Below are 27,271 nucleotides of genomic sequence, written 5' to 3'. Positions count from 1 at the left end.
GTTCAGTCGTTTGGTCGTCCCTCACTAACCCCTCTGCTGCCTAGTCATAGGCAGCCTTCTTGTCAGGGTGTGAGGGTTAATTTGCATAGTACCTCTTTATTATATAGGATGCTATAAAAGATCTCTAATTCACACAACCATATGAAGTATGCACCATTATCCCCATTTTACAGATGAGAAAATTGTGGCTGAGAGAGGCTAAATAACTTGCCCAGTTTTTGGCTTGTAAGTAGTGAAGCTCAGGAGATACTATGCCTTCTCACCTACAAGCTATGACAAACCCTGGATTGCCTTATCCCTAGAAAATCAAGAGTAGAGAGAGTTGTTTAGGAGGGGATATCTGTGGATTTAGGGTTGGAAAGTAAGTCTAAGGATAATGGGCAGTCAGAGGGGATTGGAATGGTTAAAAACAGGAGGAGATGCCTTAGTTGGGTGGCTCAGTGGATAGAGCATCAGCCTGTGGACTGAAGGGTTCTGGGTTCGATTCTGTTCAAGAGCATGTACCTCAGTTTCAGGCTCTTCCCCCATCCGGGCCATGGTCAGGGCTTGTGCAAGAGGCAACCAATCAATGTGTTTCTCTCACATCAATATTTCTCTCTGTCTCTCCCTCTCTCTTACACTCTCTCTAAAAATCAATGGAAAAATATCATTGAGTGAAGATCAACAACAACAGCAACAACAAACAAACAAACAGGAGGGGCCAGTGGAGTGTGAGTCTGGCACAAGAGCAATGTGAGGCTGGGGCCTATGGGCTGGACCTGCAGGATCCTATGCCTGATAATTGAAGGGAGGGGATGGAAAGTGGCCGTTCTAATTATTTGTATACTAGTACTTACGGTGTATTGTAAGTAACCTCGATAGATTGAAGTGTATTCTACTTATCCAAGAAGCACCCCACTCCAATAGAGCAGGTCTAGAAAAATTAACTCATAAAGTACAGAGATTTGCATAAGTAGAAGGGAAGAAAAGAGAAGCGAAATGACTTGGCTGGCAGCTCCCTAGCTGCTGTGCCTTTGGGGCAAAGGTAGGCAAAGTAGCTTAGGGGAAAGGAAGGGGTGGGGCGGTTAATGGGAAAAAGAGAAGCAAGAAGGAGAAAAGAAGAGAATAGGGTTTGTCAGGCGTAGGGCTCCAGGTGTCCATGCAAAACATTCAGGAGTGGGACCTTGTGACAGGACTGCCATGGGGTCACAGACTGTGTCGGCCATCCGGTCATCCCAGAGGAGGGTGTGGCACCTGCAGCCACTTTATGTGTTTGGGGAGCTGGCCAGCACTTTTGAGGCCCTTTATCCGCAATCCTGGGCACTGCCCACAGTTGAGCAGTGGTGCTCCCAGCAAGCTGGCTGGCCGGGTGTCCTGAGGAGAAGCACAGTGAGTCAAAGTGCATGGCACACTCACTTTACCTTTTCTACCAGTATAACTCCTCATAAAAGCGACATGCATAAACACGGACTAATTACTAAGGGCTGGCCCTTGCCAAGCAATTTTAAAAAAGCAAGAAACAATTTAAAACCAGATAGAAAAAAATTCAAATGTGACACCATTTCATGAAACTTCAGGTATTACTAGTTGTGGCTAATTTTTGAGGACCTAAAAGGACATTTAACCTGTATGTCTTCTTTGAGTGAAAAAGTTTTATTGGGGGCGGGGCGTGGGGGCGGGGAGGGTTGGCAAAACCATTATATGGCCTTGGCTCTGGCAACGTGAGCTTTATGAAAGTTAAAATGGTTTTTATTGTGAAATATGTCACACACACACACACACACACACACACACACACAAGAATCTATAGATGGCATGCTTAGCATTATTGGGAGAACGAGAACAGACATGTAACTTCGGAGCTCCCTATGAGCCTCACTGATTGTACCCCCTTCCTTCCTGGCCCGGGGATGGTTCCTCTGTGGGATTTTGTGTCAAATCATTCCTTTGTGTTTCTTTACAGTTTTAGTGCTAAACCTTATACTACTTACTTTTCCAGTTTTTAAACATCATATAAATGGGATCATATTGTGTATATTCTTTTGTGTCTGTTTTTTTTTTTTTGTTCGATGTTGCTTCCTGTGGCTTCATACTGTTCATTCCCCTGTGAATTGTACTCAGTTTACTCATCTTTCTACCCTGATGGCCTCATGGTTGTTTCCAGAGCTTGTATTATGAACAGAGCTGCCATGGACGTTCTTTCTCATGTCTTCAAGCATGATTGTGCAAGAGTCTTTCTAGAGCATTGGGTATTTTTTAAAACTATGCAAGTAGTATATACTTGGTATAGAAACTATTTTATGAATATCCTTTCAAACCCAAAAGATAGTAACATCTCTTGTTGTTCATCTTGCTTCATACTAGATACTACAGTGAGAGCACAATTTTCACAATTACCCTCTGAGGCAGGAGTTATTATTCTAGTTTTACAGAGAAGTTCACTGAGGCCTAGTGAGGTTAAGAGACTGGTTCAAGCAGTGCGGTTAGTGGCAGAGCTGGCACTCAGAGCCTGGTGTGTTTGATCTCAATGAAAGGATGAGTTTATCTCATTGCACTCCCACCTACCCACCGTCTGCCTTTATTAAAAGTATCGCACAGTAGGTGGTGTTTATATATAACACATTAACACACACACACACACACACACACACACACACACTCAGTAATCCCCTTCCTCCAGTGCCCTCTTCTGGGCCTTTCAGAGTGTTCTCAGGGTTTAGGACCAGAGGATGGAGAAGTACTCATCTCTGTTCCTGGAGAGTTTACACTTTTAAGACAAAAGCTGGATACATACCCAGATCATGAACAAAAATGAAAACCCTGCAGCACACCAAGGGGTACAAATATTTGGTTCATGGATATTATTTCAAGAGCTTGACACATAGTAGGTGCTCAATAAATATTTGTTGAATGAATGAAATGAATACCAGCTGCATGTTAAGAGCTGAGTAATGGAGCCACCAAAGCTTGGTGGTTAATTGTATAAAGCTTTCTGGTAAGATGGGCTGGGGACCAGATGAAGCAGACCAGAGGGCGGTCATTCCTGGTGTAGGGGGTGGGGTGGGGAGATGTTCCTGGCTGGGGCTTGAAGGAGGGATGAAGCAAAGCCTTAACCTGAGTGATGATGAGAGTGGTAAGGAAAACCAGTCAATAAGGACAAGAATCCTGAAGGCTTTAGGGTAGTGTGGTAGTGTTGGGGAAGGAAAGAAGTAGATTTATAGGAAAAAAAGAGAGACGAGATGCCTGTTTTTAACTTTACTCGGCAGGGCCACTAGAATGAAGAATAAAGACTGGCTGGGGGACGAGGAGGATGGTAGGGAGGGGAGATTTGGGTAGAGAGAGGGAAGAAGAGGGAAGTGGAGGACAGTGCAGGTACAATGGGGAAAAACCCAGGAGAAATGGAGAAGGGACATTCCAAGTTTGGAAGAGCAGAGGAAGAGGAGGTTGATGGGGGAAGGGCACGGCACTGAGGGCAAGGTGTAGGTGTACCTAAAGAGGTGGGCAACCTCAGCTCCAGTTTTATAACATTGAATCTTCACAGGGCAGGGACATGGGCTGGGGAATGTTCAGGGGCTTAGCCTGGTTAATGGGACAGACCTCACCAAGGGCAGAACTCCTGAGTCAAGCTTCATTTCCTCCAGGATCCCCATGGGGGCCTTTGGTCCCCTGTTCTCTCAGGGATAATTGGCCACTGTCCCAGCTGTCTTGGCTGAGGAGGCAGGGCTCTGACTTGGGCCTCTCCTTAACTCACTAACCCAACCACCCTTCCTGGTGGTTGGACCTGAGGTCAATTCTCTCATTAACAGCTCCGGTGCTGTGTACACACCCACTCCCGCACCCCTCAATTTCTCTCCCTGGAACCTGGCCTGAACCTTCTTTCTGTGAACAGAAAGTATGAGCTGCAAGGTTATAGAAGGCGTGGCCTCTTGGATTCCTACAGGCCTAGTGTGCAGATGCTTTGGTATCCTCAAATGTAGAGCCCACAGGCTGCCTCCCAGCCTGCAGCCATGGAGCAGAATCCCAGAGACTACACTGGCCCTACTTCCTAGGTCTCTGTCTCAGCTGGCTCTTCACCATCACAGCATCTCATGATTCATTCCTGCAAGGGCCCTCAGGTGTCTCTACTGTCTACTCCCTCTCTGAAATAGCTCCATGTAAACATATCCTGCCTGCCTCTTTACTGAAGCTTGTTCTCACTCTTTCCAGGGAGACGTTCTTGCCTTTCCCATCAGACCAGCTGCATTCCACATTGCCCCAGAATGGGCACTGTCGGTAGGTTGCTTTCCTGAGCATCTGATCGTACATCTCAAAAGCAGCCCTCTTCAGACTTCTGACCTTTCTCATAAATCGGGGTCTATCTTCCCTGTCAGTGGGGAGCTCCGGAATCCATGTCTCCTTCCTTCTCTTAGTGCCTTCTTCCCTCCAAAATTAAGGCAGGGTCCAGGCTATGGCAGGGACATACCAATCACAGAATCATCGAATCCCCCAACAAGATGTTATCTTGTCGAATCCATCATCCATCTTGGGGGATCGGCCTCAACATCCTCCACAGGAACAGAATGAAGTGACAAAAACATTCTAATGTTAAAACCACCGATTTTGCCCTTTCTTTCTAAGCATCCCTTGAAAAAAAAATCCATTTAAGCTAAAAGAGGAGGTTCTGAGTTCCAGATCTGAAGGTCTTTTGGTTCACCCTATTCCCACAAGCATGGTGACCACTCCAGAATAATGAGTGCTCTCTTTTATATAGAGCATTCCAAAATGGGAGATAACAATGGAAGCTCCTTGAGGAAACCATGACTATATGCTCTCCTTCTGGGATGTTCTTTTTGAACTCCAACTTCCAACTGTCCAGCTGCAGTGAAAACTTAACTTCCCTTGCTCTCTTTGGCATTTCATTACACTTGTATGGATCATCAATGTCATATCTCTCACCCTTGAACCCATGGTATCCCTGGGCTACTGCCCAATCAGGAGGTTTCAGGATTAGGTAAAATGCAAGACAAGCGCACATGCCATTGATTTATGGTTTGCATTATCATATTATTTTTGAAATCATGAGGATTTTTAATGGTCTATTAAGGCCAAATAAGAAATATACATTTATGAATTATTCACAAATAACAGACTTTTTGGTTTGTTCAAGATTCTCTTCTCACTCAGTAGTGTGATTGCCCAAGGATTGGTGACATATTCCCTTTGCCTAATAAGAGAGATTGTCATGGAGCCTTCCCTGGGGCAGCTGGGCTATAGTGGGGATTGAAGGAGGGACATTTGATTTGGGGTTCTTTTCCAGGGTAAAGAAAGTAACCATGGCCAAAGGTCTCAGGTCCTCCCTGCCCCTTGGATTGATCCCCATAGTAGAGTAACAGTAGATAACACTTATTGAGCACTGGCTGTGTGCCAGGTACTGGGTTAAACATTGTCCATGCATTATTTAATTTAATCCTTCTGCTAGTTCTTCAATATAGTCAACATTAGTGAGAATTTTACATCTGTGAGCAGGTATATTCCATCAAACCTGTTGCTATATCCATGGTAGCAGCAGCAACAATAACATCAATAACATATATCTCTACTTCCCCATCAAACCTGTCACTATAACTACTGCAGCAGCAGCAACAACCTCTACTAATATGACTACATTCTTAGAGTGTGTCAGGCTCTGTTCTAAGTGCTTTACATGGATTAATTCTTTTAATACTTACAACTTTATGAGGTGGGTTCTATTATCCTCATTTTACAAATCATAAAATGAGATACAGAGAGGTTAAGTAATTGCGGGAAAGTCACAGAGCTGGACTTTGAAAGTACACTTTTTGGAACCTGGGCCTGTGTTCTTAACTGATATGCCAGGTATTTAAACTTTTTAGTTTCAATCATATTAAGAAATGATTTTACATAGTGACAAAATACATACATATATACACACCACATACAATTGAAACAAAAAGGTCATGAAATGTTATTCTTACTATATATGATGCACTCTGATTTTTTCTATTTTATTTAACTCTACTTGATTTTGTTCTAATTTAATTAAAATTCTGGTTGCTTCCATGAGTGAGTCACAATGTGAACTCTGAGAAAAATGCTGCCCCAGAGCCTACTGCTTCTTTTTTTTAAAAAGCATTTTATTGATGAGAGAGAGAGAGAGAGAGAGAGAGAGAGAGAGAGAGAGAGATCAACACACAACCTCTTGGTGTACAGGACGGTGCTCCAACAAACTGAGCTACACCAGCCAGCGTACCTCTTTCTTCTTAATGATTGCAATAAAGAACATCTGCATTGTGCTCTGGAGTTTACTGAGCATGAGCACATCTCTGTAATTCCTCAGGGCAGCACTAGGAGGGAAAAGGCGTACTCCATTTCCCAGAGGAGTGAAGTGCCTAGCCCAGATCACACAGAGATCATTATGGCAGAGCCTTGGTTCCTACCCAGACCTTTTGGGTTGAAGGCCCACACCATCCACACTGGATGGACAGCACACATCAATATGGATTTGTTGTGACCTCTCCCAAGGTTGCTGACAAAATGCCGTAAAGGGAATGAGGAGGCAGGTTTGGCATAACATGGAATGCAGCACAGACTCAGGGGGAATGGCAGGTGGCTGGATGCTCTCCTCATATGGCTCTATCTAGATCTAATTATATCTGAGCCAAATGCCATGTAGATGCATAACAGTGGTGTCCACCTTAGACCTTCTGAGCCCTGGAGGAAACAGAGGCTTCAGGTGAAACCCAGGCACACTATCCTTGCTTGGGAGCTTGTTGGAAATGGTTGGACATTCCTGAGGCCAGAGAGCCAGTGTGTGTCCCCTTAGGACTCATGGAAGACTCTGAGGGAGGGGATGCTTCCCTCAGCATGGGCTGGCCAAGAAGGTCTAATAAGTTGGCTTAGGGTCTGGTCAGTGTGTAAGGGGGTAGAGGGTAGGGGGTAGGTGAGAGTGCACACGACCATGTGAGTGTGTGTGAGATTGTGGGTGGGAAGGCCAGCATGTGAGTGCATAGTGTGTGTGTGCGCGTGTGCGTGTGTGTGTGTGTGTGTGTGTGTTTAGGGGGTGGAATATGTTGATAGATGTGAGGGATTTGGGAACAGTGTGGGAGTGTTGGATACGTGTAGGGATACTTGAGAGATTGTGCAAGTGTGGAGCTTTGGCAATACAGAACGAGGTCATCAGTGTGAGGGAAATCACCAAGCGCACCCCAAGTTCCATATCACCGGTGGATCTCACACTCTCCCAGTGTTTTAGGGCCGGTCCGACCAGCACCACGGACAGCGGCGCTGACATCATCAGTTGGCATGGCACTGGAGGAGCAGCAGCCCCGCCTTTCCCCTCCACTCCAACCTGAGTCACTGCTCCCTCATTCTCCAGTTCCTGAGTCTCCACAACTGTATAGAGGGAGGTTGGGGTGGGCGTGGGAGATGTGAGCTGGCTCTTTGAAGATAAAAATTGTGCAGTTTAGGGTAAAAGGCCATAAACATCTGGCCGCATTTGGAACCCAATTAAGTACATTAAGGGAGAACACAGCAGCTAAGCAACCCAAGCCCATAAAAGACGACTAATTGCTCCTAACTCATGGACGCACCAGGCTCCCCACATATATAAAAGGCCCAAAGATGTCCGAGACGTAAACACCTTGTCCATTATACCCTCCACTAGGACCTCTCCCTCCTCAGAGCCTCCGTGTCCCAAAGAAACACCATGACTTGTGGATCTTACTGTGCTGGAGGCACCTTCAGTTGTGCCTCCGCCTGCGGGCCACGGCCCGGCCGCTGCTGCATCACCGCCGCCCCCTACCGCGGGGTCTCCTGCTACCGCGGCTTTGGCAGCCAGAGCGTCTGCTGCGCCTTCCGCTCTGGCTCCTGTGGACGCAGCTTCGGATACCGCTCAGGCGGCGTGTGCGGGCCCAGCCCGCCCTGCATCACCACCGTGTCCGTCAATGAGAGCCTCCTCACGCCCCTCAACCTGGAGATCGACCCCAACGCGAAGTGCGTGAAGCATGAGGAGAAGGAGCAGATCAAGTGTCTTAACAGTAGGTTTGCTGCCTTCATTGACAAGGTGGGTGTCCTTGAACACACCTTCCTAAACTCCACCCATGTACAGGACTCAGTCTGGGCACTGAGAGGGGAGTCAGGGGCAGAAAGAGCTCTGACAGCCTGAGCTCCCCACTCTGATGAGAGGGGCAGACACACAAACAAGAACAGACACTCACACAAGACCCAGAAGATGCAGCTGGGAGTTCAAATAGGCAGAGCTCATGGAAGAGAGGTGTGACCTGGCCGTTCGGAGGCACAACTAGAGTTCAGGACATTGAAAAGGAAATGGCAACTGCTTCTAAAGTTACAGAGGTTCCAGGCCCCACCTGAGGACTGTGTTCCCTCTGAGGCATAAGGTGGATTGGCCACCCAGTGAAGGGGGCCAGGGGCCAGGGTAGCCGAGCTCTCCTCTAGATGGCTTGTGACATCATCTCCCTGTTACCTGTCACCACACACCCCAGGCTGGGATCTGAATCTTGGAACTCTGTCTAAGAGGGCACCTCTTCTACCTTCAAGGTGAGGGGGTGAACCATCCACCTGGAGCCTGACTACATGCTACTTGGACTCATCAGGTCGGGATAACTCAGTTCACCTGAGAAGGGACAGACCTTTCCCAGCCCCTTGCTACCATCCCTAAGTTGGAAAATCCAGATATAGATCATAATCAGTAATTCCCCGAGTTGATTTGTCTACCACTGTCCACCTCTAATTTCTGCTGAGCTGCAGATTTGGAAGTTTACCTTAAAGCAACCCTCCAAGTGGGCTTTGGGGCACCAAGAGCCATCTGACCCTTCTTCTCTACCCTGAATGGTAGGTGCGCTTCCTGGAGCAGCAGAACAAGCTGCTGGAGACCAAGTGGCAGTACTACCAGAACCGCAAGTGCTGCGAGAGCAACCTGGAGCCGCTGTTTGAGGGCTACATCGAGACGCTGAGGCGCGAGGCCGAGTGTGTGGAGGCCGACAGTGGGAGGCTGGCCTCAGAGCTCAACCACGTGCAGGAGGTGATGGAGGGCTACAAGAAGAAGTGAGTGTGGCTGGCTTTGACGTTGGACACAGGGAAGGACTTAGGTTAAAGACCATTGGATTAGACATGAGAAGAATTTCCAACAGGGTGAGCAGCCATGCAGGCCAGGGTGGCAGGATGTAGTAGGATCTTTTCACCTGTGCAATTGTTGCCCAGATGCCTGCCTGAGAGTAGGGCTGTGATGCCCCCAGGACATCTCTCCCCTGTGTTAGCCTTCTTTTCTTGGAGTCTGACCACCCAGCAGCTGTTGCCTGTGCTCTGTGGGGAGAAGGCTTCTGGCATCTTCCAGGCCTTCTCTTCCTGACCTCCCACATATAGCACATGACCCATGGATGTGATATGAACCCTACATATCCTGGGGCCCTGGGTGTCCCACAGCTCAGGGCTCTGAGTGCTGATGGCCTCTGGAACTCACAGACACCACACCTGGGCGAGGATGCACACTCAGTGAGGGGTGGCTGGGCTGCTGTGCCCCAGAGGGGATGCTGGTCACGCCCAGCATGGGGCTGGTGCTGAGGCCTTATTTGCCTCAGAGCAGCTATGAGGTCCCAGAAGATTAGCCCAAAGGACCCCTCAATTCAAGGCAGCGAAATCCTAAATCCAATCAAAAGGATATAACAGGGCTGCCAGGGTCCAGCTGTGGTGGGACGTTCCTAACATTGGCCCCTGCCCTGGTATGAAATGGGAGGGGTTCATGGGAGACCTGCCCTTCCATGACCTCCTTCTCTGACTCTTCTGCCTCAGGTATGAGGAGGAAGTTTCTCTGAGAGCAACAGCTGAGAATGAGTTTGTGACTCTGAAGAAGGTGAGTCATGTGGTTTTGGGGAGCACAGACATGAGGGATTCTAGAATGACAGACTTCCTGGGGAGACTCTAAGGGTCTCAAGCTCAGTGTGGGGTGCAGTGACCTTGTCAAATCACATGGGGAATTCCCAGAGATCAGGTCATGGATGGAACATCCAGAGCTTTGACAAAGGTCAATACCCTTGGAATATCTACTGTGTCCTGGGGCACGGGGATGGCCAGGTTGACCTCTGGATGTCCTGCTTGGCTTCGGAGGTGTGGTCTGTGGCTTGGGTCCCATAAGCCTGACATCTTCAGTTTCTGTTGAGGGACAATGTCCTGTCTAGAGCTGTGTGATGTCTGAATAAAAGGAGGGGGAGGATGGAACAGAACCTGGAGTGGCCAGGTGGAGTCTGGGAGGAGTGCTGGGTGACAGGGAGGGGCCAAGATGTCTGAGTGGGGAGTCAGTCTGGGCAGGCGTCCTGGAACAGGGTGAGTGAAAAAGGAGAAATGTGAAGGTAAACTACCTCAAGTGAGAGAGAGAAAGGCTGGTGGCCCATCTTCAAGACAGAAAGGGGTTTGTTCTCAGAAGGGGAGGGGAGGTTGTGAGGCCCATCCCAGGAAGTTGAGAAGGTATGGAGATGGGATGGGAATGGGAACCCTCCACCCGGCCTTCATGAATGGCTGAGAAGAGGGAATTATGGTGACAATCACCAGGAGTCCTCTGAGCTCAAAGACTGCCCACTTCCCAGGATGTGGACTGCGCCTACCTCCGAAAGTCAGATCTGGAGGCCAACGCAGAGGCCCTGACCGAGGAGATTGACTTCCTGCGGCGACTGTATGAGGAGGTGAGGGCTTGTGGTCCAGGCAAGAACTGGCTGCCCAACCCAAGGACAGGCTTTGGCCTGGGACATAAGGTGGACAGGGATTGTGCATCAGTCTGCCATCCTTGAGGGGTGGGGGTTAGAGACCAGGGAGGGCTGAGAAGATTGGGTGGATGCTATGGTGGTGGAGTCGGTGGCATAAACAAGATCCTTCCTCCTCCCATACCCACAGGAGATCCGTGTCCTCCATGCCCACATCTCAGACACCTCAGTCGTCGTCAAGATGGACAACAGCCGGGACCTGAACATGGACTGCATCATTGCCGAGATCAAGGCTCAGTATGATGACATCGCCAGCCGCAGCCGGGCTGAGGCCGAGTCCTGGTACCGCAGCAAGGTGAGTGACCCAGGACACCTGCCTCCTAGACATGGCAGTGGGAGGGATGTGAGGTATATATTAGAAAAGGCTGCTTTTTTCTGGGGATTCTGATCCTAAAGATGGCAACAGAGGCCAGACAGCTCTCAGGTTGAGGGGGCAGGGCTGCCATGGGTGGTTGCTCAGGCTGAGCACTGTACAACCTGCAGTGTCATCTGTGGTGACCTGAATGGGTGGCAGGTCCCATCCTGAGTCTCTGCTTCCCCCCAGTGCGAGGAGATGAAGGCCACAGTGATCCGTCACGGAGAGACCCTGCGCCGCACCAAGGAGGAGATTAATGAGCTGAACCGCATGATCCAGAGGCTGACCGCTGAGGTTGAGAATGCCAAGTGCCAGGTACGGGGCATCTGAGAGGCTGAGGGCCTGGCCTGGCTTCCAGAGGCCATGTGGACTTCATCATTATTTTCCAGCCCATTTGCATGACTAGAGTCATGGGTGTGGTTACTCAGGGAGACCCAGGTCATGAGGAGAGGGGCCTATTTTGGGAGTGTGCCCAGCTGGGTGTGAGTGATTGGCCATATTCAGGAAATGGACAGAGAGACCTGGGGACCATAACCTGCCTTGTCCTCTTCCGGGTCCCCAGAACACCAAGCTGGAGACTGCAGTGAAGCAATCGGAGGAGCAGGGCGAGACAGCCATCAGTGATGCCCGCTGCAAGCTGGCCGAGCTGGAGGCCGCCCTGCAGAAGGCCAAGCAGGACATGGCCTGCCTGCTCAAGGAGTACCAGGAGGTGATGAACTCCAAGCTGGGCCTGGACATCGAGATCGCCACCTACAGGCGCCTGCTGGAGGGCGAGGAGCAGAGGTGGGTATCATAACCAATCTCTCCCAGCCTTGCCTGTGCTCTCAGCTCGCCCAGTCCCTCACAGGCGTGGCATCAGTCCTCTCTTGTTTCCAAATATCCTGATCATGCAACTGGACAGGTAATTTGAATAAGTTCTTTGGATATGCTTCTAGCCCCATTTCAGTTTCTCACGCCCACCTGGTGCTGACCTGGAAGTGGCTCCTTTTACAAATCGGCACCTCAGTCAGGGCAGGGCAGGTCTGGCTGTTGTAATTGCTGTTCCTGAGAAGCCCAGCCTGGGCTTGGGGTTTACTTCCCTTCATAGTGCTTCTGCCCTCCTGGGCCCTACACATGCCACTCAGCATTCCAGCTCTCTTTTCAAGCCCAGCTAATGCCTCAGCCCTGGGAGTTCATATTTACCCCATTTGACAACTTCAGTAGGGGATTTTTATTAGCGCACAGTTAGATATTCTAACAGCAGTGAGTACCCATAAGTGGTCTTCCATCACAGCAGGTAGGACTTGACAGTAGCGTCTGTCCCTTGAGGCAGCTGTGTCACACTCTGGACATTTTTGTTTATGGATTGCTTTGGGGACCAGGTGCGGGGTGCAAGCAGACTCATTGGTCATTTGCCTTCTGCTGGCTGGAGGGCAGTTATGAGAACCTTCCCGGAATGTTGCCCTTAGGTTCTTGCCCAGGTTGGTCAGGTGCTCACACCCTGAGCTTTCTTCTTCTGTATACAGACAGGCCCTGGTCCTGGGCAGACGACAGGGGAGTGTGAGGATGCAGAGGGAGCATCTAGGGGCACCCTGTGTATTGGGGCAATGGGGACACAAGTTTGGTAGCTGGAATCAATGTGATCAATTGGAGAGACTCATAATGTACACAAGTAATTGCATTGGAGAGTTCAGAGGCACCAGGGCTTGCTGGGCTGGGGGTTTCATTAATGAAGAATTATGGGAGGAAGAGTTTTCCAAGACCGAGTTTGGAAGTTGGAGAGACATGTGGACATGGCCCTGGAAACGGAGTGGCCCACCTCTCCGCCACATGCGTCTCTGGGAGTGAACTCAGAAGCTTTGGTGTGGGTTCCCTAGGAAACCTGGGTTTGGGTGATTAGACAGTGAATTACTGTGGATTCTCCTCACACCTCAAGCTAATTTTGACAACCCTTTGGCACTGTGCTCTAACAGGGACTCCCATGTGTTCCCCTTTGGAGACAGCAGGCTGAGTTAGATGGCCCAAGTTATAGCCCTGCCTCTGTCATTGGTTATTTTCTGTCTTTGGGTCTCAGTTTCTCTATATGTCAAATGAGGGATTTGGTGTAGATGGTCTCTGAGCCTGTCCCAAGTAGGTTCTAAAATCCCATTTATTCATGCAATGCAACAGTTCTTTATTGAGCTAGGCATTGTTTTAGGCACTGTTGGTTCTGCAATGGGAAAAAGAACAGACAAAAACTTCTTCCCTTGCCCTAGCTGGTTTGGCTCGGTGGATAGAGTGTCAAACTGTGGACTGAAGGGTCCCGGGTTCGATTCAGGTCAAGGGCACATGCCCAGGTTGCAGGCTCAATCCTGAGTAGGGGGTGTGCAGGAGGCAGCCACTCAATGATTCTCTCTCATCACTGATGTTTCTATCTCTCTCCCTCTTCCTTCCTCTCTGAAATCAAGAAAATTATTAAAAAAACAAGCAAAACAACAAAAACAACCCCCCCAAACTTCTGCCCTCCTGAAGCCGCATTCTAGTGATACCAATCAGACCAGATTTAAGAAGTTACACCTGCTGCTCCTCAAATGCATTTATTTATTTATTTATTTATCCTCACCTGAGGATTTTTCTCCATTGATTTTTTTAGAGAGAGTAGAAGCAAGGGAGGGAGGAAGGGAGGGAGAGAAACATCGATGTGAGAGAGACACATCGATTGGTTGTCCCCCACATGCTCCCCGACTGGGGTCAGGGATCAAGCCTGCAACTGATGTATGCACCCTTGATGGGAATCAAACCCCCGACCCTTTAGTCCATGGGCCAAGGCTCCCACCACTGAGCCAAACTGGCTAGGCCTCAAATGCATTTACAAGCCAACCAGAACCAATAGGAATGGTAGTAGTGAACATTTCTGAAGCTCTGCCTGTGTGGCAGGCTCTAAGCACTCACATGTATCATTTGATTTCATCCTCACTACAGACCTAGCAGTAGATGGTTCCTCATGAGGAGGTAGGCGGAGGGAGGGTAAATCGGAGGTTCTCAGCTAATGGTGGATGGAGAGCCAGGCACACCAGGCATTCTGTCTCCAGAAGCCACATGCTGGTGAAGCGCCCGCCCCCCTCCCCCCTCCCCTCTCGCCCCTCCCCCATCCCCTCCACCTCCCCGCCCCCGCGCGGCCCACCTGGCTTCTGGATTAGCCCCAGAAGGAGGGCCACGGGCCTCACCTTTCACGCTGGCTGCATCCGCCAGGCGGCGTTGCCACGGAACTGACCTCTCTCTTTTCTTTTCCCAATAGGCTGTGTGAGGGCGTCGGCTCCGTGAATGTCTGTAAGTAGCTCAAGCCCTAACCCTTCTCCCGCTGGGGTGGTCCGAGGCCTTTGGGAGGGGGCATTTTCGCTTGCCCCAAAGCTGCCTGTCTGTGGCAGTGCCTGATAGATCTGGGCCTGTTCTCCCCTCATTCAGGCGTCAGCAGCTCCCGCGGTGGCGTCGTCTGTGGCGATCTCTGCGCACGCGGTACTGCCCCTGCTGTCACCACCAGCGTGTGTAACGCCCCCTGCGGCGGCAACGTGGTGGTGGGCACCGCCAACTCCTGCAGCGCGGGCTGCAACAGGTGCTAGGAGGCTGCAGCCTCTGCCAGCGCGCATTACCCGCACCCTCCGCCCAGCCAGGACCTCGAGAACCCGGAACGCCCCTCCCGCTGCCCCACGCATCGCCAGCGCTGGCCTCCCAAGAACCAGTCCCCAGATGTGCACACGCTGCGTGTCCTCCCGACCCGCTCCCTCTGTGCGCCACTCCCAAGCGCCTTGAGCCCGGGGAGGCTGGGGCAGCACCTTGGTCTCTTTCTGTCGCCTTTCTCAGTAGTCAGTTTGTTTTCCTGAGGATTCATCCTTTCCTCCGCTTTCTGTTTTTTGCTGGATTCATTGGTCCTGCTTGACCCCTTCACCCACCCTGGAGGAGCGGCCCCTAGAATCTCCCTGTGCTTGCACCTGCGGAACAGAGCTAGGGAACGCGGGTGGTGGTTTCCCATGACTCTGTGAGGGCTGCCTGCAGGAGCTTCTAAAAAGCCAGTGACTCAACTGCCAGCAACTTCGTTTGTCCTTGTTTCACTCTGTGTTTCCAATAAACTTACTGTAGCGAATCAAACCTGGTTCCTCAGAGTCTTGAAAACGCCAGGGCCCTCCTGTGAGAGGTGCTCCCTGCCGAGGTTTCCGCAGGGCCTCTCCATCCCCTCAGGTATTTTTTCAGCAGCTGAAAATGATTGCAGTACACGCTGCCCTTCTGGCTTGAGCAACCCAAGCCTTGGGAAAGCAGAAGACTGAGGGAGGCAGGAATCTATGCGGTCATGGTTTCTCTAGACCAGTGGTTCTCAACCTTCCTAATGCTGCGACCCTTTAATACAGTTCCTCATGTTGTGGTGACCCCCAACCATAAAATTATTTTCGTTGCTACTTCATAACTGTAATGTTGCTACTGTTATGAATCGTCACGTAAATATCTGATATGCAGGATGTATTTAGGCGACCCCTGTGAAAGGGTCGTTTGACCCCCAAAGGGGTCGCGACCCACAGGTTGAGAACTGCTGCTCTAGACCAAACTTTCTCAATGTCAACCCTATTGACATCTTGGGCTGGAGAATTCTGTGCGGTGGGGCTGCCCTGTGCACCATAAGGAGGTTGAGCAGTATCCCTGGCCTCTACCCACCTGGTGCCAAGATGCCTCTAGGAATGGTCAGATGTGCCCAAGGCGTTCTCAGCAAGGAGATTTTGCCCCAGGGGCATTCCTGGAGGGGGAAGTCCATGAGGAAACACGTGGAGGTAAGAATGGAAGGAAGGCATGTGAGACAAGCAGTGTGGGGGAGAATCAGGAGAACTGTGCTTCCAATTCACAGTCCTGACTCTGCCATTTCCCAAATGTGTGACTTTGGGCAAATTGCTTCCACCTTCCAAGCTTCAGTTTCCTTTGTCTGTAGAATGAAGGAGATTCGATCATATTCCTAAGGTCCCTTCTGGCTCCTTAAGTGAGATTATGCATTTAAAAGCATTTTGTTAATAAAAAAAATATGTTTGAATGCTGGTTCAGCCATTTATCCTTTCTATAATCGTGGGAATAAATTCTGCAAGTACAGGAGCTGTAGCTATAAGGAGCAGCCCCTACCCTTAGGCCAGAGAGAGCATACCCAGGAAGGAGCCCCGGAATGTCACCCTCACCACAGGCTATTGGTCAAAGCTATTACAGAGCCAGCCCAGATTCCAGGGGGGGGGGGGGGGGGGAGGGGGGAATATACTCTACCTGTGAAATGAGGAACAGCATAGACAGAGAGAGGAGACACGGGGCTATTTCTAAAGATAACAATCACAGGAGGACACATGAGACGATACAAATAAATGTTTAGAGTATAGCATGGCACGTAATTTATACTCAAAAATTGCTATTTATTATTGTTGTTACTATTACTATGATAACACAATAGCACAGATTTCCTAGGCTCTGAATAGCAGGGGGCAGAATGGGATGGTAAAGAAATACAGGGGCTAGAAATCTGGACTCTTAGCTTCATGTCCTGGTTTGATCACCAGGAGTATGTGGCCAGGCCTCTTTAGACTTTTGAACCTCAGTTAGTTTATCCACATTTTGGGTTGACAACTGGCCTACGAAAAGAGCAAGCACGACAAGAAAGGGCAGGTGCTGAAGGACTTACTCTGCGTGCTGTCACTACCACGACTGGCCTTCGCTCAGCTGTCAGCACAGGAGGACCTGATGTCTAAATAGCTCATATTCCTTAGGAATCAGCAGGAACATTCCAGAGAGGAGGCAGTGTCTCTCTGTGAAGCGTGGAAGGCCTCACTGATTGGCCCATACCATCTACTTCTTCAAGATGGTGGGAAAAGTGCCTGGAAGGAAGTAGGGATGAGAAGTGACCTTGGATGAAGGAAGATTTGGTGGGATGGAGTTGGGGCTGGGGTCGGAGGGGGCAGTGGAGAAGAGTGTAGAAATGAAGGGCTCATTTTAAGCTTCTAAAGGGCACTGGTGAGCAGTCCCCATCCTCCCCCAGCAGCCTCGGAAACTTATTAGAGTCCCTGATGTTTTCATGCTCCAACCCCACCTCTTCATATGCATTTCCCCATGTCCAGGACACATCTCTTCTTCCCGGCTAACTCCTTATACTTTTTGCTGTAAAATGTAAACTTCATGGAGGATAGGCATCTTTAACTATTTTCTTCACGTATATGAGCCAAGTGTGTATAACAGTCCTTGGTCCATATTAAGCACGGAGTGATCATTTGCTGATTGCATAAATGAACTCCTGGTCTTTCTTTAGGCTGCAACTTCAATAATACTTCCTTTAGGAGGTAACCAGCTTTCTCTGGTTAATACTCTCCCAACTGTGCTTCCCTTTCCTCCTAGCACCAAGGCCCAGGCCTCTTTGAAACGACACCTTTCCTTGATGAAGAGGTGGCAGAGGAAGTGAGGCTCAGGTATTCAGGACAGGAGGCTCTAACAGATGGAGAGACTGCAACATTAGTCTTGCCTGGTCCATTGAGCTGGTGGGGCTGAGGGAGGTGCATCACTCCTGAGGCATGGAGCCTCCCTGGGCTCTCCCAGGTGGCATCTGGATGACCTCCCAAGGCCGGCAGTGCTTATGGTGTCTTCCCTAAGCCCCTGGGAAGGGAGTGTTACAATCCCAGAGCAGAACTCAGAGCCATTGCCTAAGAAAGTCAGAACTAAAAAGACCCTTTCAAAGGCTCTGGTCCAGTATTCACTTGACAGGTGTTCAGGGCCCCCTGAGCCAGAGCAGGGGAGGAAGGTGCGGTCAATGGGAAGTGGTGAGAGGCACTGAGACATAAGTCAGAGCCAGGTATGTAGGTCTGATGTGCTATGTTCGAAGGCCCAGACTTCATCCTGAGGGCAATGGAGACCCCCTGGCAGGTTAGACTTGGGTTTTGTAAAAATCTCTGGTTGCTGTGTAAGTGGATTGGAAGGGGAGGAGAGCAGGCCTCAACCAAGATGGTGGTGGCTGGACCACGGGTGGTAGCCACAGGGAGAGAGGAAAGAGACGGATTAGAAGGATAGTTAGGAAGTAGAGAAAGAAAGCACTTGGGAGTTAATTAGATTTAAGAGCAAAGGTACAGGCATAGATCATAGGTTTATATGTGGGCAGCTATGTTGAGGATCTTGATGGGGAGGTAGGAGAAGATGGGTGGAGAAGGTGAGAAATAGTGAGCTCAGCTTGGAGGTCTGTTCAGTGGAAGGGTCTCTAGGACTGCCAAGTGCAGCTTCCCTGTACAAACCGGGGGCATGGGTCTGAGGCTGAGGAGCGAGGTCAGGGCAGCAGGAGAGTCACCATGACTCTGAAGCACAGTCGGATGATTTTAACTGGAGAGGACACCAGTGATGGTGGTAACTGAAGGAGAGCTGCTTGGGAGGAGCTCAGGCCTGGCCTGTCAAATAAGGAAGTGGGAGGCCTGAGAATCTGGGAGGGAGAGAGGGTGACAGGTGAGGAACCAAGAGGGCCCTAGAGATTCCAGGAGGGAGTGAGGGAAGGCGGTGGGTCCTCCTAGGACAGCATGGTGACATGGATAGAAAGGTAAGGGCCTGAAGGGAGGTTGGTCAGCACTGGGGCTGAGGTAGGGCTAGGCAAAGGGAGGGAAGAAGAGGGCCAGTGAAAAGGAAATTTACTCCACAGGAACAGGGCTGGGCCCAGGGAGGGCTATTCCATGCCTGGTTCTTCCAGAGCAGGGTTAGGGGCTTCTCAACAGCTTCCCCCTGGAGCTCCTAGCCTCTTTCTGAGCAGAGGCGAGGAACAATCAGGCCATGCAGGGGCAGAGGAGCCACCTTGGCCTTGGGATTAAAACTCTGATGGATCTGGGGATGAGGGTAGTCAGTGGGGCAGTCAAGAAAGCAAGTAGATGGTGGGGGGAAGTAGCTCCTCTTAGGAGTTAAGAGTCTTTTTAAAAAAATATTTTTTTATTGATTTCAGAGAGGAAGGGAGATGGAGAGAGAGATAGAAACATCAATGATGAGAGGGAATCATTGATTGGCTGCCTTCTGCACACCCCACACTGGGGATCGAGCCCACAACCCGGACATGTGCCCTTGGCCAGAATCAAACCTGGGACCCTTCAGTCTGCAGGCCAACGCTCTATCTACTGAGCCAAAGCGGCTGGGGAGGGAGTTAAGAGTTTTTTAGGAGGCGGTCCTGGGTGCTGAAGAGGTGTGTATGGGGGCTGGAGGGGTTGGCAAGGGGTGGTGTCAAGGGTCTCATCTCTATTGTTTGATGGACAGTAGTGGGAATGGTTGGTATGGGGTCCAGACTGATATGAGTTGGCCATCTGCGGTGGCTGTTGGCACTTCCGGAGGTTGCTGCTGTGGTGCATGTGTGTGTGGTGTTGATGGAGGTGTGTGTGGGCGAAGGGGATTAAAACCAGACACACACACACACACACACACACACACACACACACACACCCTGTCTTCAGAAGATTCCATGGCCTCCTGTGGTTCCCTTCAGCCAGAAGAACAAGTCTCAAGTCTCAGACTACCTCTGACAAGTGTGACTTAGGGGAAGGTTCTGTGAGCACAATCAGCATCGCCTGGCCACGGGAGGATGGCACTATTGGGCATAGGTTGTTCTGTGGGTATCCAGGTTGAGGACAGGCCAGAACGACCCCAGTCCTCAGGTCATCTCACTGGGCTGGGATGCTCATCAGTCAGTGGACATGGGCTCACTCTGAGCAAGCAAAACATAGCACAGAAAGCAGGTTCCCCAGTTTATTGGAAAAACAGAGGACAAGGGGCCAGAGAGGGAAGGGGGCAGTCCAGCAGGGCTCCTTCCAGGGAACGAGAGCCCTCCTGCCTGGGAGGAGCCAGAGAAGATGCGGAATAGAAGGCTCCATTCCAAGCAGCAGCCCTTTCTGGTAGGACAAGATGAGCAGAGGAGAGACTGATGGGAACAAGCCTGGTGGTGTATTCGTAGAACACATGGGGAACAGCTACCGAGGCGCCGCTGTTCTCAGCTGGGGGTGGGCGCAGTGGCGCATCTGGCAGGCAGTAGGGGCTTCTCTGGCTCTCTCTAGGGGCAGCCTAACACCTCCCTAGGCTGCCGGAGCCCCCTCCACAAGTGGTGTTGAGCTGGCAGCAGGGCGCGCACATTCCGGTGGGCACCGCCAGGTTCCCACCACAGGGGGCATTGCAGGCGCTTCCTACTACTGGTCTGGAGCCAGACACACAGAGGTCCCCACAGACGACTCCGCCCCGGGAGCTGCTGACACCTGTGAGAACAAGGGCTGGGTCAGACGTCACCACCAACCGCCTCTCTTTGGCCTCTGTGATCTGTCCAGCCTGCCAGGGAAGGACTCAGAGAACCTTCAGTTCTTGTTCTGAAGGCGTGGAAGGAACCTGAGCCTGGGGGCCAGGAGCCTGGGGGCCAGGAGCCTGGGGTTTTTCTGACTCTGGTTGTCCTTTGTGACTTGGACAAGCTCCTTACTCTTTCTGCACCTCCACACCTCCACAAGGGGGTGGGGGCAGACTGAGCGATATCCAAGGCCCCTTCCTGAGTGACATATTACTCATATTACTATTCTTCCTCCGCCCCCCCCCCCCCCCCCCCCCCCGCAACCCTATTCATGCTGTGAGGTTCTTCCTGTCAGCGAAGCGCAGTCTTTCCTGCTGCATGCCCAACCTACTCCTATTCACTGAGGGAAGAACTGGGAAAAACTCTTCCCAGTGTCTATACACATTCATCCAGGGAATTCTTTTTGTCCAAGAATTTTCCTTTTTAGGACTTGTGATACTTACAGACATTCACAGATCCAACGCCTTCACACAGCCTGAGTGGGGAAAAGGTAAGAGAGGAGAAGAGAAAAGAGGTCAGAACGAGGTCCTCAGGTTTCCCCTAGGTTATGGGATGGGCGACAGTCACGTCTTTGTGAAGCTTTGAAGAGTGCCTTTCTGGCTGCAGCAATGCCAGGGCACACTATTTGGCAAGCAGAGTACAGACTGGATTCAACATTCACTTACTCCCAGCCAGCTGCCTTTGTGCAGTGCACAGCCCAAACAACCACACCTGGCCTGTGTGCATGGGTTCGGTTTTAGGAAGGGGAAGGTTCTCTTGGGCAGTGACATGAGGCCAGTGCCAGGTTTGGCCAGCGACTCCACCTTAGGACAAAGTGACCTTCCAGAAACAAGGAAGGGAGAGGATTTTGGAAGAGTTGAGGGTAGAATAATTCAATGATCTTCTGAACTGATGGGAAGGGTGCCTAGGTTCTAACCCTAACAAGGCCGGGTGCTGTTCGGGACTCTAGACATCACAGTGGCACTGACTTTTGTTTTTCCTCCGTATGCCATGTCCAAGTTCCAGTCCTTAGAAATCAAGGATCCAAAGATCCCAGAATCTAGCTTGAGGCCAGTTCTTGGAACTGAGACTGAGCTATGGAGGAATCAAAGGTGGGCAGATCTATGCATGTGGAGTTCTTGGGGCAACTGGGCAACTGGGTTGAGCCTCACCTCTGCTCCTCGCCCTCCAGCAGGCGCCTGTAGGTGGCGATCTCGATGTCCAGGCCCAGCTTGGAGTTCATCACCTCCTGGTACTCCTTGAGCAGGCAGGCCATGTCCTGCTTGGCCTTCTGCAGGGCGGCCTCCAGCTCGGCCAGCTTGCAGCGGGCATCACTGACGGCTGTCTCACCCTGCTCCTCCGATTGGGTCACTGCGGCCTCCAGCTTGGTGTTCTGGAGATCCAGAAGAGAACAAGGTGGGGTATGATTTCTGGGTCTCTCTGTCAATTTCCTGGATGTGTCCAGTCTCTCCCAGCCAGCTGTGAACATCCCAGGAACAGGCCTCTCACCTTCATCACCTGGGTCTCCCTAAGTGACCACAACTTATAATTCTAGTTATGCAAATGGGCTAGAGGATGAATGGTGAAATTTAGATTGAGCCCACATGGCCTGTGAGACCATGGCCAGGCCCTCAGCCTCTCTGGTGGCCCAGGGTGCAGATGCCCCGTACCTGGCACTTGGCGTTCTCAACCTCGGCGGTCAGCCTCTGGACCATGCGGTTCAGCTCATTGATCTCCTCCTTGGTGCGGCGCAGGGTCTCCCCGTGACGGATCACTGTGGCCTTCATCTCCTCACACTGGGGGGAAGCAGAGATGCTCCTGAGGCTCAGGATGAGACATCCCCCATTCAGGACACCATGGATGGTAGTGTAGGCTGTACAGTGCTCATCCATGGCAGCCCTGCCCTGTCCACTCAACCTGAGAGCTGTCTGGCCTCTGTTACCATCCTTAGGATCAGAATCCCCAGACAAAAGTAGCCTTTTCTAATATATACCTCACATTCCTCCCACTGCCATGTCTAAGAGGCAGGTGCCCTGTGCCACTCACCTTGCTGCGGTACCAGGACTCGGCCTCAGCCCGGCTGCGGCTGGCGATGTCATCATACTGAGCCTTGATCTCGGCAATGACGCAGTCCATGTTCAGGTCCCGGCTGTTGTCCATCTTGACGACAACTGAGGTGTCTGAGATGTGGGCGTGGAGGACACGGATCTCCTGTGGGGCAGGAATGAGGGAAGAGGAAGAATAACCAAGTTATCTGAACGTTTCCTCACCTGCTGAGGCTGATGCCTATCATCTCTGGCCCATTTGGAGCCAAAGCCTCTTGTTTGGAGAGAAACTCCCTGATGAGATCACATAACTTTTTGTCCAGATGAAAAAAAAAAAAATCCCTCTTAGAAGAAAATGCCACTAGGTCTCAAAGGCTTGCTGCTGGAATTGTTCAGGCCCACGTGCACCTAGGCGGCTTCCTGCCAGCCAGCATGCTGTGCATCTCCCTTGGGGGCAGACCCTGCGGAGGGGCCACGTCACATTCCCCTGGACTGACCACACTGAGGAAGGCCATGGGCTGCCCTAGAAAATCTGGAGAACAGGTTGAGGCTGCGTGATGATTCATGTGGCCTCTGCTTTGGGTTCCCCAGACACGCTGTCTGTCCTAGAGACCACACACTCTTCCCCTACTACTTCCGTCCCTTTTGGTTTTCCATTTCTCTGTCTCTTTTCCTCCCTTTTCCTGCTCCCCTCCAACACTTTAGTCTCAAGCTGGGTTCCCACATCAGTTGGCCTGTAGGGTCTGGGCAGGGGTCGGGGTGCCTGCCATGGCTGAGAGAGTCCCTCACCTCCTCATACAGTCGCCGCAGGAAGTCGATCTCCTCGGTCAGGGCCTCTGCGTTGGCCTCCAGGTCTGACTTGCGGAGGTAGGCGCAGTCCACGTCCTGTGTGGGGTTTAAGAGGCCATGAAATTAGGGTTCCTTGGGATGTTCTGAGGGTTGGCTGCCGTGTGGCAGGGCAGAGAGGACGGGGTGGCCAGGAACTCAGGGTGGGGCTTGGCTTCAGGCACTCACCTTCTTTAGAACCACAAACTCATTCTCCGCTGTGGCCCGAAGTGCAACTTCTTCTTCATACCTGAGGTGGGCAAAGAGAACAGGACCCCGTCTGAGCAGCTCTTAACGTGGCATAGAAGCAGGCATGCAAACGTGCCTGATTCCTAGATCTCCTCTGGCTTGTGCCCCTGCCTCCAAAAGAAATGAGGCCGCACAAGGAAGAAATCAGGCTGCTGGTCCAGGCCTGCTGGGATACATTGGAGGATCGAAGCATCCACTCTCACATCACCTTTGAGCTCTCAGTTGGGGTGGGAGGGCAGGATGTGGAAGCTGTGTGTGCATGTGTGTGTGTGTGTGTGTGTGTGTGAATGTGTGGATGTGTGTGTGTATGGATGTGTGTGTGCGTGTATGTGGATGTGTGTGTGTATATGTGTGGATGTGTGTGTGTGCATGTGTGTGGGGGTGGGGGATTAGGTCAAGGGAGATGGATGTTTTTCTCACCCAAGTCTCCTTTTACCTTTCCTCTGACCCTTCCTCTTGCCCCTGGCTTTGGGATCCCCTCCCATTCTCCTCCTGGGCTCAGCCAAGAGGAGTCAAGCCCACCGCTTCCTCCTGCTCTGTGGGCAGGCTGGCTTGGAGCCAGAGGCAGGGGGTGTGGCGGACTGGGAAATCCACAGCGAGAGCCTTACTGAAGGCAGCTGGCCACCCCTCAAAACTGGATTCCTTCAGAGTCCCCATTGTGTACCTGTCATAGCATGTATCACACACAGTAACTGAAGGTCTGTCTGTGCCCGTGCCACCCTGCCTCCCAGCAGACTGTAAGCGCCACAAGGACAGGGACTGTGTGTCTCCTGGTTGTCCCTGGGCAGGGGTATCTGGACCCAGTCTGCCATCTGGCTGGCACCTGGTAGGCGCTCAGAAAGTGTTGAGTGAAGGAGTAAACCTAAGAAGAATGTCCATGGCTTTGAGGGCTAGGCTCAAAGGGTCCAGGAATGTTAATTTTTCTGGGGTCTTAAGAGAAAGGTCTGGTGGATGGAGGAAGGAAGAGAACAACATTTCCCTGAGCTGCTGGGAGGAAGCTCTGGAGAGCTCCACCCCTGGGGGGCCAGGAAAGACAGAGTGCAAGCTCTTCCCCGTCCTCAGGCAGAGACCCAGCCACAGACTGGGACACATTCCTGTGTGGGAGCTCCCTTCAAGCCCTTTCCTGAGCCAGCCCTTCCTGCACTTACTTCTTCTTGTAGCCCTCCAGCACCTCCTGCACGTGGTTGAGCTCTGAGGCCAGCCTCCCGCTGTCGGCCTCCACACACTCGGCCTCGCGCCTCAGCGTCTCGATGTAGCCCTCAAACAGTGGCTCCAGGTTGCTCTCGCAGCACTTGCGGTTCTGGTAGTACTGCCACTTGGTCTCCAGCAGCTTGTTCTGCTGCTCCAGGAAGCGCACCTGCCGCCCAGAGGCAGAGCCTGAGAATCTCTTCTTGCAGGATCACAAGGCAGGAGGAAGCCCCAACTCGCTGACCCAGAGTCCTCCCTGATGGGGGTTTGCCATTTCTCAGTCACACCAGGGCTTACCCAGCTCACCACCTGGAAGTCCTTGTGAGCTAACTTTAGTCTCTTTCAGGCAATTTATCTCGTAACCTGAAAAGCGCCAAACCATGCTGAGTCCAGACTCTGCTGCTGCTTGTTAATAATGTATCCTTGGGCACAGCACTTAACCCCTCTGCAGGCTGATCGCCTCACTATGAGGGTTGAGTGAGCTCTGGTACCAGGAGGCACCTGCACGCTGAACAGCTGCTACACCAAGTGAGGTGTGATGGTCAGTGTGCAAATGAGCAGTCCAGCCCTTTTGGAAAGGTGGACTATAAAAGTTAAAAAATAAAATAGGTGCCAATTACTGAACCTCTACAACAACAATGCAATTAGTCACCTGGGATGCTCTGTGCTCCAACCCACTCATTTTACAGATGAGGGATCCAAGTGATCCCCTGCCTGAGATCTCACAATGGCAGAGGAAGAACTCAAACTCTGATCTGCTGCCTTCTTGCAGGGTGTGTGTGTGTGTGTGTGTGTGTGCTTCTCTCACTAAAGTAATTATTGACTATTGGGCCCAGGAAAATCTCACACCCATCTCTCCGCCAGGAGGTTGACCCACCACCCCCGTTTACATCCCTTTGTCTAATACTGCCACACCCCTGGTCAGTCCTTTCTTATTTTATCCTTGGTCTCTCGTGTTGTTAGGAGTTTCAGATTTTCGGTGCTCACTAGTGTTTACTGGAGGGTATCTCTCTAACATGACTTCTCTGAGGTTGGCTCTGAGTGCTCACTTTGGCTCCAGAACTGCTTCCTCATTGGAGACTTCTCCCCCAGCCCCTCACACCACTGCCACACAGGGTGGTTGCCTGGATTCAGTGGAGAAGACAGCTTCAGACTTGAGCTGGACGCTGACATCTGCAGATGGTTTCCACTGTGACCACCTCCCCATGGGGCCTGGGACAGTGGGAGCTGTGCCTATTGCATGGTGGCTTGGACAAACCATGTTGGCCCCTGCTCAGTGTCTAAGTAACCACTGGTATGGACACAGCTCTGTGTGGTCCATGAGATTCCCGCCAGGCAGTCTTCCAGCACCACACTCACTAGCCTTGCCCTGGACACAGGGAGCACCTCCTTGCCATGTAAGCAGCTACTTGGCTTCAAGCACATTGAACACCCACATGGCAGCCCTTTGCTCAACAAGATGTTACCTCTTAGCCCTACAAGTTCTGCCCCTAGTTCTGCACATGTGTTTTCAGTTTGTCCCGAGCATCAGACTGGCAACACTTGATCCTATTCTTGTCGTTCTGTCTGTGTCCTAGAGGTATAACTGCCTCTCCCTTTGGACTTGGAGCCTCTCTGGGTAAACCTGCCTCCGGCTTCCCCTCTCAGTGCCCAGCCTGAGTCCTGCACATGGACGGAGTTTAGTAAGGGTGTGCTCAAGGGCACCCACCTTCTCTGTGGGTACCCAACCTGCCTGGATAGAGGTTGTCTGCAATAACATTGCTATCAAATCAGGAGCTCCTGCCCAATACACAGCTGTCAATGTGGTCCATCTCCATCAGGTGTGGTCCATCTCCTCCGTCAGACTGGGAGCTCATCTGGACCACATCCCTCCTGCCCCTGACTCCTCTCCAGCGCCCAGCCCAGCAACGGAGGGTTCAGGGAAGGGCTGGTCAGGGACACCCACCTTGTCGATGAAGGCAGCGAACCTGCTGTTGAGACACTTGATCTGCTCCTTCTCCTCATGCTTCACGCACTGCGCGTTGGGGTCGATCTCCAGGTTGAGGGGCGTGAGGAGGCTCTCATTGACGGACACGGTGGTGATGCAGGGCGGGCTGGGTCCGCACACGCCGCCTGAGCGGTATCCGAAGCTGCGTCCACAGGAGCCAGAGCGGAAGGCGCCGCAGACGCTCTGGCTGCCAAAGCCGCGGTAGCAGGAGACCCCGCGGTAGGGGGCAGCGGTGATGCAGCAGCGGCCAGGCCGGGGTCCGCAGGCGGAGGCGCAGCTGAAGTTCCTGGGGCCAAATCCACAGCCCACGGAGCCGAATCCACAGGTCATGCTGGAGATAGGGAGGTATCCGAAGAGTGGAGAAGCTGGCAGGGAATGGAGCCAAAGGCCTGTGCTCCCTGGGCTGTGGCAGGCTCTTTTATGCACCAGGGGCAGCTGGCATTAAAAGGGACAGCAAAGAGACAATAGCTGCATTTTATTGGCTTGGCATCATCCCGGGCTCTTAAGAGCCAACCCCGCTTGCCTCCTCAGTGTAGCTGTGTCAACAATCCCCAGCCACTGGCCTGTTTCATCTTCAAA

General features: G+C 51.6%; 2 protein-coding genes across 2 annotated transcripts; one reads left to right on the top strand and one right to left on the bottom strand.

The window, feature by feature from the left end:
- The first annotated feature begins 7,684 nt into the window (after positions 1-7,684).
- Positions 7,685-14,684, top strand: LOC139006426 (keratin, type II cuticular Hb6). The gene is made up of 9 exons (XM_070408805.1): positions 7,685-8,041; positions 8,834-9,042; positions 9,787-9,847; positions 10,578-10,673; positions 10,882-11,046; positions 11,296-11,421; positions 11,669-11,889; positions 14,363-14,394; positions 14,530-14,684. The coding sequence occupies exons 1-9, from the start codon at positions 7,685-7,687 to the stop codon at positions 14,682-14,684; spliced, it is 1,422 nt and encodes a 473-aa protein (XP_070264906.1).
- Positions 14,685-20,148: 5,464 nt separating this feature from the next.
- LOC139005520 (keratin, type II microfibrillar, component 7C) lies at positions 20,149-27,022 on the bottom strand. The gene is made up of 9 exons (XM_070407756.1): positions 26,651-27,022; positions 24,666-24,874; positions 23,458-23,518; positions 23,233-23,328; positions 22,445-22,609; positions 22,069-22,194; positions 21,571-21,791; positions 20,863-20,894; positions 20,149-20,336 (listed from the first exon to the last, which is right to left on the bottom strand). Exons 1-9 carry the CDS (start codon positions 27,020-27,022, stop codon positions 20,149-20,151), a joined length of 1,470 nt encoding a protein of 489 aa, XP_070263857.1.
- Positions 27,023-27,271: the final 249 nt, after the last annotated feature.

This window comes from Myotis yumanensis, unplaced genomic scaffold (assembly GCF_028538775.1).
Source record: "Myotis yumanensis isolate MYYU_CA2020_CCGP unplaced genomic scaffold, mMyoYum1.0.hap1 SCAF_3, whole genome shotgun sequence".
Taxonomy (NCBI): domain Eukaryota; kingdom Metazoa; phylum Chordata; class Mammalia; order Chiroptera; family Vespertilionidae; genus Myotis; species Myotis yumanensis.
This window is presented reverse-complemented; position numbering and strand designations above follow the sequence as displayed.